Source organism: Archocentrus centrarchus, chromosome 10 (assembly GCF_007364275.1).
Source record: "Archocentrus centrarchus isolate MPI-CPG fArcCen1 chromosome 10, fArcCen1, whole genome shotgun sequence".
NCBI classification, from domain to species: Eukaryota; Metazoa; Chordata; class Actinopteri; order Cichliformes; family Cichlidae; genus Archocentrus; species Archocentrus centrarchus.
This window is the reverse complement of record NC_044355.1, coordinates 19,535,422-19,549,421: the sequence shown is the minus strand read 5'-3', so window position 1 is coordinate 19,549,421 and position 14,000 is coordinate 19,535,422. Positions and strand designations below refer to the sequence as shown.

The 14,000-nt window shown below is 40.9% G+C and overlaps 1 protein-coding gene across 8 annotated transcripts in view; it reads right to left on the bottom strand.

Annotated features, from left to right (window-relative positions):
- Nucleotides 1-11,586, bottom strand: part of atrx (ATRX chromatin remodeler) — a 41,068-nt gene extending 29,482 nt beyond the window's left edge. The window contains exons 1-15 of one of the 8 annotated variants that reach the window (XM_030738840.1): nt 11,494-11,570; nt 9,971-10,114; nt 8,619-8,680; nt 8,467-8,516; nt 8,220-8,341; nt 8,054-8,134; nt 4,989-5,098; nt 4,826-4,893; nt 2,800-4,730; nt 2,121-2,190; nt 1,311-1,453; nt 1,057-1,224; nt 836-950; nt 651-750; nt 211-387 (exon numbers count right to left, since the gene is read on the bottom strand). In XM_030738840.1, coding sequence (XP_030594700.1) covers nt 211-387; nt 651-750; nt 836-950; nt 1,057-1,224; nt 1,311-1,453; nt 2,121-2,190; nt 2,800-4,730; nt 4,826-4,893; nt 4,989-5,098; nt 8,054-8,134; nt 8,220-8,341; nt 8,467-8,516; nt 8,619-8,675 — 3,192 coding nt within the window. In that variant the 5' untranslated portion in view covers nt 8,676-8,680; nt 9,971-10,114; nt 11,494-11,570. Of the gene's footprint in view, nt 1-210; nt 388-650; nt 751-835; nt 951-1,056; nt 1,225-1,310; nt 1,454-2,120; nt 2,191-2,799; nt 4,731-4,825; nt 4,894-4,988; nt 5,099-8,053; nt 8,135-8,219; nt 8,342-8,466; nt 8,517-8,618; nt 8,681-9,970; nt 10,115-11,369 lie in introns of all 8 variants that reach the window. The other 7 variants (XM_030738838.1, XM_030738839.1, XM_030738841.1 and 4 more) reach the window with 7 other exon arrangements.
- Between the last annotated feature and the right edge of the window lie 2,414 nt (nt 11,587-14,000).

The following is a 14,000-nucleotide window of genomic DNA, read 5'->3' as shown; positions in this document are numbered from 1 at the left end:
CAGTGTTTATGTCTCATAAACTTAGACACATGATCTGGTTTAGTAAAAAGTACAAATGATGGAACATTATACTGCTCATCATTAGATCCTCTAACACCTAAAATCCTGTGGAAACTATTGAATTACATCCCATAGTACAGAATGAGAACAGCTCAGGGCTTTGAAAATTGAGGCTATACTCCTGATAACCGCCGGGCATTTCATAGTTACCTCTCGAAGTTTCTCCCTGAGTGCCTCTCTCTCAGCTATACGCTTCCTCCTCTCCTCCTCTTCTTTCAGAGCATCCCTCGTCTCCGTCCGCAGTTTGTCATCCTTCAGGATTTTGCGGATCTTTTTTCGGCCTTTACGTCCTTCTCCATCTTGCTCCTCCTCGCCCTCCTCACCACTCTGTGGAAATGAACATCAAGTTCAGCCCTCTGATGTTCAGCCCTTAGGAAAAAAAACTCACTTCCTATGATCGTGATTGGTTTGTGCCCTCAATAATCCTCACAACACACTCCAGGGTAAGTTTAAATAACATTTTAACTGTCATGCATGACTTGACTGGTAAATTTCATGTGGCTTCATTTCCTCTACCTAGTAATCCAACTATGAAAAAAAAGCAGCTTTGGGACAGTTCAAGAGTACCAAGTGCACTGCATTTAAAACACCTTCTCGTTGCTCGAAGAGGAATCCTGAACTTTGATCCTGCGTCGCTTCTTCTTCTGAGCATAACTTCTCTGTTTTTCATCATCCTTCTTCTTTGCAGCTCTACAGACAAAGAGAGAAACACTATATTCATCCAGATGCACTGGCAGTCAAATGACCACCACTGACTGGGGGCCTTTGTTCTCACCTGGTCTTTCGCCGCTTGTCTTCATTCTCGGAGTTGCTAACCACCTCACTCATGGCCGAATCTGCGCTTGACTCTGACTTTTCAAAGTCTGAATCTGCAGAGTCATCGCTGTCCACTGAAAGTCAAATTGAAAAAAAGAAAAGCCTGTCATGAGACAGTTTCTAGATTTAGAATATTTGAACCTAATGCGGGGCACAGTGAATTAAAAATTCAGAAACAACCTTTCCGTCCTGATTTCTTCTTGCCCCCTTTCTTCTTCTCTTTACCGACAGCTTTCTCCTCTCCTGATTCACCCTCACTCAGTGAGAGTTTATGACGAAGCAGTTTGTGGCGTCTGCCACTCTTCTTCACTTCAACATCAGAGCCAGAGTCTTCTGTATCCTCATCATCTTCATGGACAGAAACAAATGTTTTGAGACAATGTACAGCAGATGAGTATTATTTGAAAAGGGTATATTTATTGGCTAATTTATACCTTGCTGCTCCTCTTCTTCAGTTTCCTTCTTTGCTTTCTTGGAGGACTTTTGGTCCTTTTCTGCCTCTTCATTGTCAGAGGAGCTCTCTGCTCCCGAGGAATAGTTGGATTTTATTTGGGCGAGGAGCATTTTCTTAGCAATCCTGCAGGAAAAGGAAAGAAAAACACAGACAGAAGAGTTTTGCATCAATCACATAATGAAACAAGATATCCACAAGATATCTCAGTGTAATATAAAATCAGCGCATTTGCAATAATATTCAAGGATCTAATACCAATTTCTCCTTTGAGACCATTTCAACCTGTTGTACTTTCACAGACTAGCAACTGAACAATGTACTATGACACCAATATGAGCATTACTGGCTAAAATACCGATCTACTGGCATAAATCAATGAAGCCTTATAGACAACATGAATTATCTGAACTAAAACCATTTTTCTGGCTGGGTTCTAATTGCATAGGGCAGAATTTAACACATCACTGATGGTGATATCCTCCCACCATTAATAAAAATATAAAATCAATTTAGAAATGTGGATAACAGGCCCATATTTTGCCCAGATGGACAAATTTCATGTTTCACATCTTTGAAGAGTAAAGAACATCATGGCTCAACTTCTTGTGGTTTTGGAGTCTATACACCGGAAATGTAAAACCTCACGGACAGACGATATGACAACAATCTCCTCCTAATTTACATACATTAGGTGAGAACCTGATCGTGTTTCACTGTTGTTGCTGAATGATGTTGATACCACTTTCTGCCTGGTTGGGAGGATCTCTGCAATTTGTTCTTTTATACGTACCTGTTTTCAGGATCATCGTCGTCATCGTCACCAATTCCACCAACTCCCTCTTTAGTGTCCACTTCATCTCCTGAATAAAACACCACACATTATAGCAAGCCCTTCTAACATTTAAATAGATATCAACAATATAAATAATAATTTCTAAATTATCCTTCAGAATTTCCTTTTATATTTCAACAATCTATAATGTAATAACAATTCGAGTACGAGTAAAATGATCTTTACCTTTAATAAAACTAGTCAAAATTACACTTTAGATATGGAACTATAACAAATCAAAATTGAAGGGTAAATTTGAATAGAAGTCAGGGCAAAATGCTGCAATTAATTAGGTTACTAAAGCTGGAAAGTTCCAGTAAGAAATAAATTGATATGAAGGATTAACACAGTGACTAGTGAGAAATAAACTGGAGATAGCTTTAACAGGGGTGCCCTCCAGTCAAAATTACACTGCTGGCTTTGATAACAGATCAAAAAAGCAGTTGTTTCAGTTGCTGTTAGATTAAATGTTAAAGTGGTTTCCCATACACACATGCAGCTAACTGAAGGTCATTAAAAGAATAGTTTATGACACCTCTATCTTGCTGAAGCTCATTCATTAGCACATTGTTACCTCATTTGATAAATTCATGGTGCAAAATGGGTAAGGAACTTCCTGGAGTGTTAACGAAATTACCTGAGGACTGAAGAAAGGCTGAACTGCCCGCCAAAATATTATCCTCCACAATGGGTTTGATCTTTTGCTCGTCGCTGTCCTCCCCTGACTCACCTTCAGCCTCCTCCTCATCGTCACTGGAGGTCAACTGGAGCTTGGAGGCTGCTCTGGGGCTCTTTCCCTTGCGCTTCTTTTCGTAGGACCTCTTAAGCTTCCTTTCAGGCGAGTTTTTGTCCTCCTCTTTTGTGTCATCCTGCTTCTTCACACGGGTAGATCGCCTCCTTGCTACACTCGCTTTACTGTCCTTCTCCTGGTCAGAGTCAGAGTCTGAAGAATCAGAACCATTCTGTTTCTTCTTCTTGGATGTCTTCTTACTCTTATTTGCTAGGTCTGAATCAGAGCTTTCGGATTTCCTTTTGCGTTTGGACAATTTTTCTGTATCCTGTGCAGATGGGTTTAGTTTGTTTGAACGCTTTTTTGAAGTCATACTTCCCTGTTCCTCATCTGTGCTCTCGCCTGCTACAACTTTTTCTAGCAGTGCATGAGGAACTTCATCTGAGTCAGAGTCTGTGGTCTTTTTATCTAATGTCTTGCCCTCTTTTTCGTCTTCTTTTTTGGCGGTCCTGGATTTCTTGGAAGATTTGACCTTGTCTTTACCATCTTCCTCCGACTCCGAGTCAGAGGACTCATTCTTGTCCTTATTCTCAGCTTGCTTCCTCAAAGGAGTGGTCTTCACTCTACTAGAGCGACGGGTGGGCGGTGGGCTCTCTGTCCCATCTATTTCATCAGAACCTGCATTTCCTTCCTTCTTGCATTCTTCTTTACACTTTTTTGGCATCTCACCATCCTTTTCTTTGTTTTTGGACCTGGAGGACCTTGACCCACATGTTGTCACAACTGGGACAGGAGTCAGTTTGACTATGAGGTTCTTTACCTTGGGCTGGGGCTGCTGAGTCTCTGTCGGGTTTCCATTTGACTGTGATTCAGTATCTGTGACTGAGTTTGTGTCAGCCTGTGGTAGCATTGAAGAATCTGCAAGGCTCTCCACCATCTGAAAGAGCTCTTCGGGAACCGAAGGCGGCACAGACATAATATCATGATCCAAGGATGTTTCACCAGCGGACCCTAGCCCATCATCACAAACTTCAGGTTTAACTGTCCTTTGGGTTATGTCAGTTTCTGTTTGGTGTTCTTTCGTTTCAGTCTTATCTGACACCTGATCATTTTCCATTTCCTGCTCCTGGGGTGTCTCCTCGTCCACCTCTTCAACTGCATCAGTTTCACACACCGAATCGGCCACACTATCCATATTATCATTTTCTGTAAGTGCTTCAACATTAGTGCTCTTTCTCACAACATGCTGACCTTCATTACCATTCTGTAACTCCATGTTTCTAAACTCAGGCTCCAAAGCCTCCTCCAACGCACTGTGGGCCTTTCTCAAATCAGAAAGTACGGCCTTGAAGGCTTTCAAATGCCGATACCTGATACACTTATCTCCCTGGTCCTCAGCTGCTTGTTGAATGAATTGAATGAAAGTGTTATTCAACCCAGTTGTGGTTTCAACAAGCTTCTTTGCTTTCTTTATAAGTTCTTTTGGTAAATGCAGTTTTTTGTAGGAGAATGTCATGGTCCCAGAGTCTTCTGTGTGTTCTTTTCCATTGACGACAGCTTTGTGCTCTTTGGCTGCTTTGCTCTTATGCTTCTTGCTCTCACGTTCCTCCGTCTTCTCGGATTTTCGTTGCGTAAGCTGTTGTTTCTCCATAATGCGACTGCATTTGGAGACCAGATCCTGGAGGGGCTCTGATCTGCACACATAGCAGTGCCATTTTGAGTTCTCATCAGTAATGCCCGACAGCTCCTTCCTGCCCAGGTTTCGCAGAATACACTTCTTGCAAAAGGCATTGTTGCAGTAGTCACAGCAGATAAGTTTGCCGCCTTCAGCACACCACCTGGGGAAAATGTTCCAACATGGTTTGAGTGCAAACAGCAAATAAGGTCCTCAAAAACCCCTCCAAACATTAATACGTTGCGCAAAATTTTGTACCTGCACTGCTCATCCATCCCATCAGAGTCTCTGCTGATATCATCACTTGTATAATACTTGTAGCATGACTAGAAGAAGAGGAAAGAATGTGGTCATAACACAATGAAAATGGCCTTTGTAGAACTTGTAATAATATGTGAAATGTCTATCTGGACTTTCCTACCTTGCAAATAAGTACTTTGAGAGCAGGATGTACAAACACAGAGTTACGCTGGAACTGGTTCACTTGTTTTCCACAAGCAGTGCAGTTTACCTTCTTCTGCAGAGTATCATCTACAATGAAAGAAATCAGCGAGTGTCACTTGCCCCCCTCAAATCACTACATTATTACCTTCACCCAATCAACTTCTTTCACTTTAAAATTCAAAGTGAAGGTTCACTTGCAAATGTCAACACACCAAAAGAAAAAAAGGTAGCTTTCTGTGGGCAGTATTTACTTTTAAGGGAATAATACTGTATTTTGTATATATTCATTTTGTTTTCTTTGTTCTTTTTAAAAGTACTTTAAGACGTTTTTAGTGCAGTGAAAACAAGTGCAAAGTGCAGGCTTTTGTTATTTGCCCATTTTGTTCTCTCATTGCACAAACTATTTGTTGTTTGTTGCTACTTCTCTCAAAACTGGATCATATTACCATACTGGTGCATTTGTATTTTCTGTATGTAAGATATTTTTATTCTTTATTTTCATAGAATCTTATGCAATTTTTAATATAGTCTCTACTCTCATTTGCTTGAAATATCCTTCTACTCAACAAGTCAATTTCCCCCAGTGGGATCAATAAACTTATCTACCTACCTACCAAATTGTCATGAGATAATTTTGAGTATAATTTTTTTTTTAATCTATCTGGATTTATTCTCCTTCTGTTGACAATACTTTCAGATATAAAGATAAAGATATAACAAATTTTGGGGTCAACTTGAAAGAAAGGCAGATGTGAAATGTAAACGTGAGATCAGAGGTCAAATGTGGCACGATACTTGAATACAAACTATCACGTGATAGTTAGAATCCTCATATGCCAGTAGGGCTGCAAGGACTAGCCGACATTGTCGACAATAATCGACAATAAAAATAGTTGACGACGAATTTAATTGTCGATAATAGTCGTTTATTACTACTGGTGAATTTTTTTTAACGTAGTGAGACATCTTCCTGTCTGTTTATCTCTGGCGAGCTTCACACATGCGCAATCCGGTTAAGTGATGACGTAGAACTCCATTTGCGGGTCCAAACTGTCACGTGATTAATTTTCCGCAATGCTGTGTCCCTGATTGTTTTTCCAAAAGAAAAAAAAAAAAAAAAAACCACACTCAGCTGTGTTTTACCGATGAGAAAGAGAAGCGGAAATGGCTGCAGTCGATAAGGTATGTTACAATCATCTTTAATAGTGAACAGTCATTGGTTATACCGTTGCTGTTTATTTAGAAGCATTTGGACCAGAAATGATGTCCGATTTAAAGACCGGATAGCATTCAGTGGCACGTTTAGTGATGGGGGATGCTGGCGAAACGGTGCCAACTTTGTTTTACAGGGACGAAAAAGTACTATTTCCTTTTTTTTTTATGGTTGGAAAAATGGACCGTTAAAGTTATATCAGTAGCAAACCTGATTAAAGGTTTTGAATGAAGTATGTGTTACTACCACATTTTAAATAACCTTATGCAGGGCTTTCAAATTATGCCGGCGGCAGGCGCATTTTCCACCTACTCCACCGCTCTGCGCCGTCTACTTTTTAATTTTCCTAAAAAAAAAAATAATAATTTTGTGCCGTCCACCTTCTCCGTATCCAGCGCCATGTGGACGCACGTGACAATATTTACGTTCTTTCAATCTGAGCCATTTGATTAATTCACGACTGAAATGTGACTATTCATATCGTCTGCTGCCGTCATGGCTTCGGTCTCGGTCACAAGGCGCCTGGTACTTTGACATGCCCCCCAGCTACTCCAAAACAATTTGAAAGCCCTGCTTATGGAAAATGTAAAAGCTGATAGCTAAATAAGTGTCATTTCATAATTATGTGATTCATAATCCGATTAGTCGACTAATCGTTTCAATAGTCGATGACTAATCGACTATCAAAATAGTCGTTAGTTGCAGCCCTATACCAGCAAAATTTTCTAAATGTTGCCAATACAAACAAAAGCAGGAGAACTGTAAGCAGAGTTTTACAGATGTTTTATGAAAGTTTAACCTTATTTGACCTTAAAAAGGTCAAAGATCCAAAGGAATGTGATATTTAGAGCTGTCAATACAAACAATGGCAGCAGAAGAGCAGTTTTAAATAGCTCTATATAGCATTCTTACCACTCTGGCCTTCAGATTAATCTGCTGACCTTGAACGAGATGTCAGAGGTCAAATGTGATATAGTACTTTAAATCTTTACACAGTAATTTCTATATGTTGACAATGCACACCACACTTGTTTCTAAGTTATTAGGCTTTTTGTCAGTTTCTGACCGTAAGTTGACCTTGAAGACTTTGGTGGATGTGAGCCAATTTTAATGGATTGTTAACATGACCCCACTCGACACCCCTACAAAATTTGATCAGAGTTAATTTGAAACTTTTCAAGCTATTGTGTTTACAAACAGAATGACATGCACGCAAAAAATGCTAACAAAAACAAGTTCCTTGGTGGAAGTAACCAGTGTTCCACACATACTTTACTAGAACAACAAGTCCAGATACATTACTGGCTATTTAATTATATTTAAATGTTTTCCTCTATCTGAGAGTATGACATGATCACTTTACTAGTGGACAAGTTTCTTCTAACCAGCTATATTACGGTCTCCAGTTACCCTAATAGCAGGCCTTTCAGGTCACTCTCGAGGTAGTTTGAGGTCATGTAGCTACACTCTGTGGACTGCAGCTGGCAACAGGAGAACCAGGACTACTGTTGCCAGCTGCACTTGGAGCTTCTGGAGTGTGAGTGCATTCACTTACTGCTGATTCCTCTTATGTTATTTATTGTCACAAAATATATTTACTTTTACACCTCCTTTCATGCAACCACTGCCACAAATATGATTTAATTCTGTGGGAAACACTGTAAACACGGCCCTGTGACAGGCTGGCGACCTGTACATGGTGTACCCTGCCTCTCGCCCTGTCAGCTGGGATAGGCTCCAGACCCCCGCGACCCTGAACAGGATACGCGGAAGTGAATGGATGGATGGACACTGTAAACACATGTTTTTAAATGAATAAATATCATTACCTGTTTTTTTCTGTTTGAAATCCACCCTGAGCTTCATAGCACCTTTGTTTTCATTCCCAGCTGGCCTCATCACTAAAGTGCCTGAAGAACAAAATAGCACTGTTTGCTACACAGGCATCAACAGTGTGTTGATTAAAATCAGTGCATACCCTCATATAGTTCATACCTTTAGAAACACTCCCGGTGTTACTGTCTGAAGGGTTGTCAGAAGTGGCACCTTCATTTTCACTTTCGGCTGAGGACTCTGATCCATTCTGGTCAGTGTGCTTAGCTACACTGCTGGACTTCCTGCAATCAGCCAGGGAATCAACTTTAACATTTCAAACTGCATCATCTTTGTGAACTATTCTGACCACATGCAACTGCATAAACAGCAAGAAAAAGCATCCACATTTAAGAAATCTGCTCCGCACCTCTTGTTGCGAGAAGAGGAGGGCTTCATAGTTTCTGCTGAGCTACCAGGCTGGCAAGGATATAAAATTTATTTTAATTGCTTGACAATAAATGCATTTCAAACATTTGAAGGTCTAAAACAAATGTAGCCTCAATGAGGTGGCAAACTTACCTCCTCTTCCTTTTCTGCCATTTGGTCTTGGTGTGATTCTGAAGAAGCCAGACTCATTTTACCTGAAAGGAGATTCAAAATTTGCTTTCTAGAACCATGTTACATCTGACGGAACAGATGGAAACTTGATGCCATTACAGTGGCATATCTACCGTATTTTCCAGAGTATAAGTCGCACTTTTTTTCATAGTTTGGCTGGGGGTGCGACCTATACTCCGGAGCGACGTATATGTGACATTTATAACACATGAACCAAAATACTCCAGCCACTTGACATCTCCGTGAACTGCAGCTTTAAGGCAGTCTTGCGTAACCTGTGGGCGCAGTGGATGATGGACGGAGAGCACAGCTTAACGGCAACTGGGAGAATGCGCCACCCAACTTTCCTGGAAGTCATTGGATGGATCAAGAAAACATGGGCTTCAGTGACAACCAAACCATCCTGTTGGGATTCAGAAAGGCTGGAATAATTGGAACTGCAGCTGACGACGAGTCTGACTAACGCGACACAGAAGAGGAAGCGGCGCTTCGTCTACGGAGTGTACGGAATTGTTTAGAAGTGACACCGAGGATGAAGAATTCAATGGATTGATGGTTTGGTTAACTTGTTAGTATGTTCTTTATGCTATGGTTATCTGAATAACTTAATGTTACGTTAACATACCGAACACGTGTTCGTTGTGCGTCATGTAGCTGAATGTGCTACGTTAGCATAACGTAGGCGTAACCGTGTTCGTCCTGTTCTTTAATCCATTATTATTTTAAATTGCCGTTCAAGATGGAATTTCTGCTCTGGGTCTCGGATTCTATTAACCCCCCCCCTCCCTCCCCCCCAAAAAGTGCGACTTATAGTCCAGTGCGACCTATATATGTTTTTTTCTTCTTTATTATGCATTTTTTGGCTGGTGCGACCTATACTCCGGAGCGACGTATAGTCCGAAAAATACGGTATGTGTATTTACTGCAAGACTGTATGTTCAGTGTTTTTATTTATGCTGTTGTTGCTTTTGTATTTCATTTAAATTTAAAGATTTCAGAACTTCTACCATACTGTTTTGCTCTGCAGTCTTGCTCTGTATAAAGTCCAAGGTTAACAGCATTTCACTGATATAAACATCAACAGCAGCAATAGACAAAATTAAGATATAAAAGAAAAAAGCTTTTCTTTAAGGGACAGGTCACAGCAAAATATTTACGTTTTTGCCGCTGGACCAGTTTTGCAGATATCGGCCACTTTATCTTGGAATAAAGTGCAATTAAACAGTAATTGCACTGTGGTGCTCAAAGTGCCAAAACACTAAATTATGGCCTGATTACTTAAAAAAAAACAAAACAAAAAAAAACCATGTCACCTGCCAACCATGTCACCGTGCATCTACCATGATGGGAGGCTCCTGCTCTCAACACTGTAACAGGATGTAAACTTTGATGCCATCTCTTTCAGGTGAGCTGTATGGGTTTCTAGGTCCATGCTTCCTGTGGTTGGCAGATGTAGACTGATACGAGAAAGGGAAAAACATTGTTCCTACCTACATAAAGCTACTCAAAACAAAGTCTAAAACTTATAAAAAATAAAATAAATAATAATAATAAAATAACTGGGTCGTAATTATTCTTTAATGTTTTCAGTGAGGATTTAAGCAGCACTGGAAATCTGTCATGCGCAATTCAACAATCTGCATGGATTAACTGATCCTTTGAGAGTGTATTGTTTTTCTTGTTTTTAATTTCCACTGCACAACAGCAATCAAAACGCAACTATGCCAGCTGCCTGCAACCCTACAGTATTTATGTTCCTCCAGTGGTGGCTGTCTGTAAAACAAACAACGATAAAACTCAACAAATGCAGCTAAAAGAGCTGCCAATAAAACGAGCAAATCCGCAGCGTTTGTGAATTTGCACGATCACGCAATTAAAGGTGCCCGTGTAACCTGCATGCTTTGTGCATTTCTTCGGAGCACGCCGCTCTCCGGGCAGAGCCGCCGATGTTTATTTTGCCGTTTTGCGTCATCATAACGTGCTGATTAGATGCTACGAGATGTGGCGAACAATCAGTCGGTGTTGCCAGCAGCGGCCGGCCGAGTAGTTTTTACCCAGTTCTTCCTCGAACGAAAGAAAAGAAGCGCCTGTATCTGTATTTACAGCTTCTTAACCTCGACGAAGCCTTTCCGGGTTTTGACAAGTCACAAACTCCCCACTATCAGGGTTACCAAGTTCTGCTCTGCTACTATTAGCGCGTTGACCGCTGATCCAGAAGTATTTCTTTTCACTGCCCCCGTGTTGCCCAGGCAACCTTGCAGTCTCGGCCATGCACACAAGCTCCGATGCATGGGCATGCACCGCTGCATGCACGGGCCTTTTCTCTCCCCGTGACGGTGCCATGACACGAACCCGCGCGCTACCTTACCCGCAGACTGGCACTGCCTTGTTTAGCATCCCTCCTAGCACTGCAACATTTAGCTGGCTACAGTTCATACAAAACAAACTGCTACTCAAAAAAAAAATCAATCACATTTTAGGATTTTGATCACTTTGGCAAACACCCCGACACCCGCGTGTGCGTGTCTGAATGTGCGTGTGCGCGAACTTGAGCATTGCCGGCTGCGCAGCTAACGGCTGACAACTGAGCTAGCCTAGCTTAGCTTAGCTAACTAGCAATAGGCTCTCATGGCCCGGCTCGTAGCTAGCGAAGGCAGCGCGGCAATCAATGCATAACTGACTTGTCTAAACAAACAAGACAAGTGTTCATACCTACTTCTCGCCGTCGTCATTTCTTGACTCGCAAAGACGCGTTTTGTTTTTGGCGCAGGTAGCCCAGTTCAGACAAGCATGCAGATTTTCAGTGGTGTGGAAGCGAGAAGAAGCAAGAGAATACCGAAACAACTCCGGTCAGGGGAGACAAAGCAGAGGGACCATCTTGCCGGATGGCTGTGGACGCAGTAAAATGGCGCATCTAGCCTCAATCCTGTGCGGGTTCCTATTGGCTGACCGCCCCGTGAGCTTTGGCGCTCTGAATGGTCCAGGCGCTCCGGAGCTGATTGATCCTCCGACATAAAGCAAATATTTCCTCAATAAAAGAAGCCAAACAAGAGCTGCAGCTGTTTCTACCGCTGCCGGCTGGCTTACTTGTCATTCATGTTAAGGCTACTCACCGGGAAAGATTTGTAGCAATTTCTGTAAATCTGCGGGAATAGTTGGGCTGCTCGAGTATTAGAGACGTTCAACTAAATATAAATGTAGGATGTAAAAACCTCAAAAGATTATATTGTGAAAGGTAATATGAGGCATGTAGTTACAAAAAGGGTGGGAGACACTTTTTAATCTTTAGCAGTAAAACTGACAAATTATATTTTAAAGGAATATGACAAAAACACACACGAAAATTGTAAGTTCAGCTTTACCAGCATCCAATGGCTCAAATAAATGAACATGATTATGTTGTGCAGCCTGTGGTGCATTCTTTCCTTTTTGGATTTTTAAGGCTGAGCTACTAAATAATACCTAAAGGTGGGGCCCTTACTCAAAGGATGTGAGCAGCTGGCCCCAAGTGTGCAGCAACAGCAAAAGTTAAACATAAAATGTACAAAATATGAGTGTGTTAGATCATGAAAAGGTGTGAGGTCAAGCTTCAGCATATAAAGGAAACATCACACTATAAACCAAAGTGTTACAGCTATCTACCAAGTATGATGATCACTGGTGGCTGTGACTAATTCTACTCAGTGATGCTGACTTATCTTTGAGTATTTCTGTCTTACACAACAATAAAGGCTAAGAATTCTATTAGTTTTAACAAAATAATAATAACATACTTCTACTGTATTCTCTAATAATGACAGGTGGATAGGGGGTGGGGTGGTATTATATAGAGTAAAACTGAAATTAAGGCTATTAGGAATTTTCTCCATCACACACATTTTCCTCTTTCTAATGTGTGGGATTGACTAAACATAAAAGCTTGACTCAAAATATTTCCCATGTGCCTACACATCACGATCACTGTGATATGTCACACAGGAAGGGCAATATAGTAACAAAACTACTAATAGAAAACCCCATTAGTAATGTAACTTGCTGTCTCTCACACACACACCAGTTCTGCTTGTACATTAAAAGTGTGATAAGTCAAAATGCCCAGTGCGAGTATAAAGGGTACGCAAAGGATGCGGTCATTATGGTAAAAATACACTTGAGGTGTGAGGTGAATAGCAGCAGTTCTTGGTGAAAGCTTTTCAGGAACGGAATTACCAGGTGTCTTCTTAGTAATTGAATGCACCTAGTGGAATATTTAATGATTGTCTCAAGCTCCTTATTTGGTCTTCCCCTTTCTGACGTGGTAACGTGTCAGCATGATGTTTTGTATAAGAAGCAACAGTAGTAAGATTGTGTAGGGAATGCACCTTTTTCTACTCGACCAGACACTCCTGGCTCCAGGGCTCTTTGAAAGACATGAAGAACTTCAGTACTCAGTGTTTAACACTGATGATGATAATTGTGATGGTCTATACAGCACCAACCAACGATCCATGCAAAGAAAAAAGGCTGCAGCTGGAGCACATTAAAGAAGCAGCCAAAAATGCAAGAAATCACGGCGTAAGTAAACGATATGTTACTTTGTTAGTATAGCATTGACTCTTTGTGCATAGCCTGACATTTTTTTTTATTATTATCCGTGCAGCTGCCTGATGATTTAGCTGTGGATGATATATCAGGAAACACAAAAAGATGCATAGTAAGTTGGACACATTTTATATTTATTCAGATTATTCTTCACAGTGTTCTTTGACATCCATCTCACACACACACACACACACACACACACACACACACACACACACACACACACACACACACACACACACACACACACACACACACACACACACACAGAGAGTTCCCACTAAAGTTTCTTAAGAGTAATTCCAGCATGTTGCTTATTGCTCTTTTCTCTTCACAGGAAAAATTCTTCTGCTTAGCTTGTAAATCTCTAAACAAAACGATGAAAGAAAATTCAAACAGTCTCCTACAAAAACTCGAGCGTGCCCTGGATGCGTACAGCCAGGTAAAGTTCCATATTTACTATGAACACGTTTGGCTTGTAGTCAGTCTAATAAAAGCATGTGTTTTAATAATTTACAAAACATGTTACTGACATGAAAATAAATTTTTTTTCATATGTTTAGTTCTGTCTTCATGTAGATTTTATGTTCAAAATGTAACTTGTCATTGTGATCTTGTTGCAGAATGAAACCTGTCACCTGGGTGGGAGGGACCAATATAAAGTAAAAAACTTCCTTGATGATATCTTGACATGCGTTGACTACGCCTTGAACAACAAGAGAAGCATATGCCACAAATGAAGTGAACACATGAAGTCTCAGA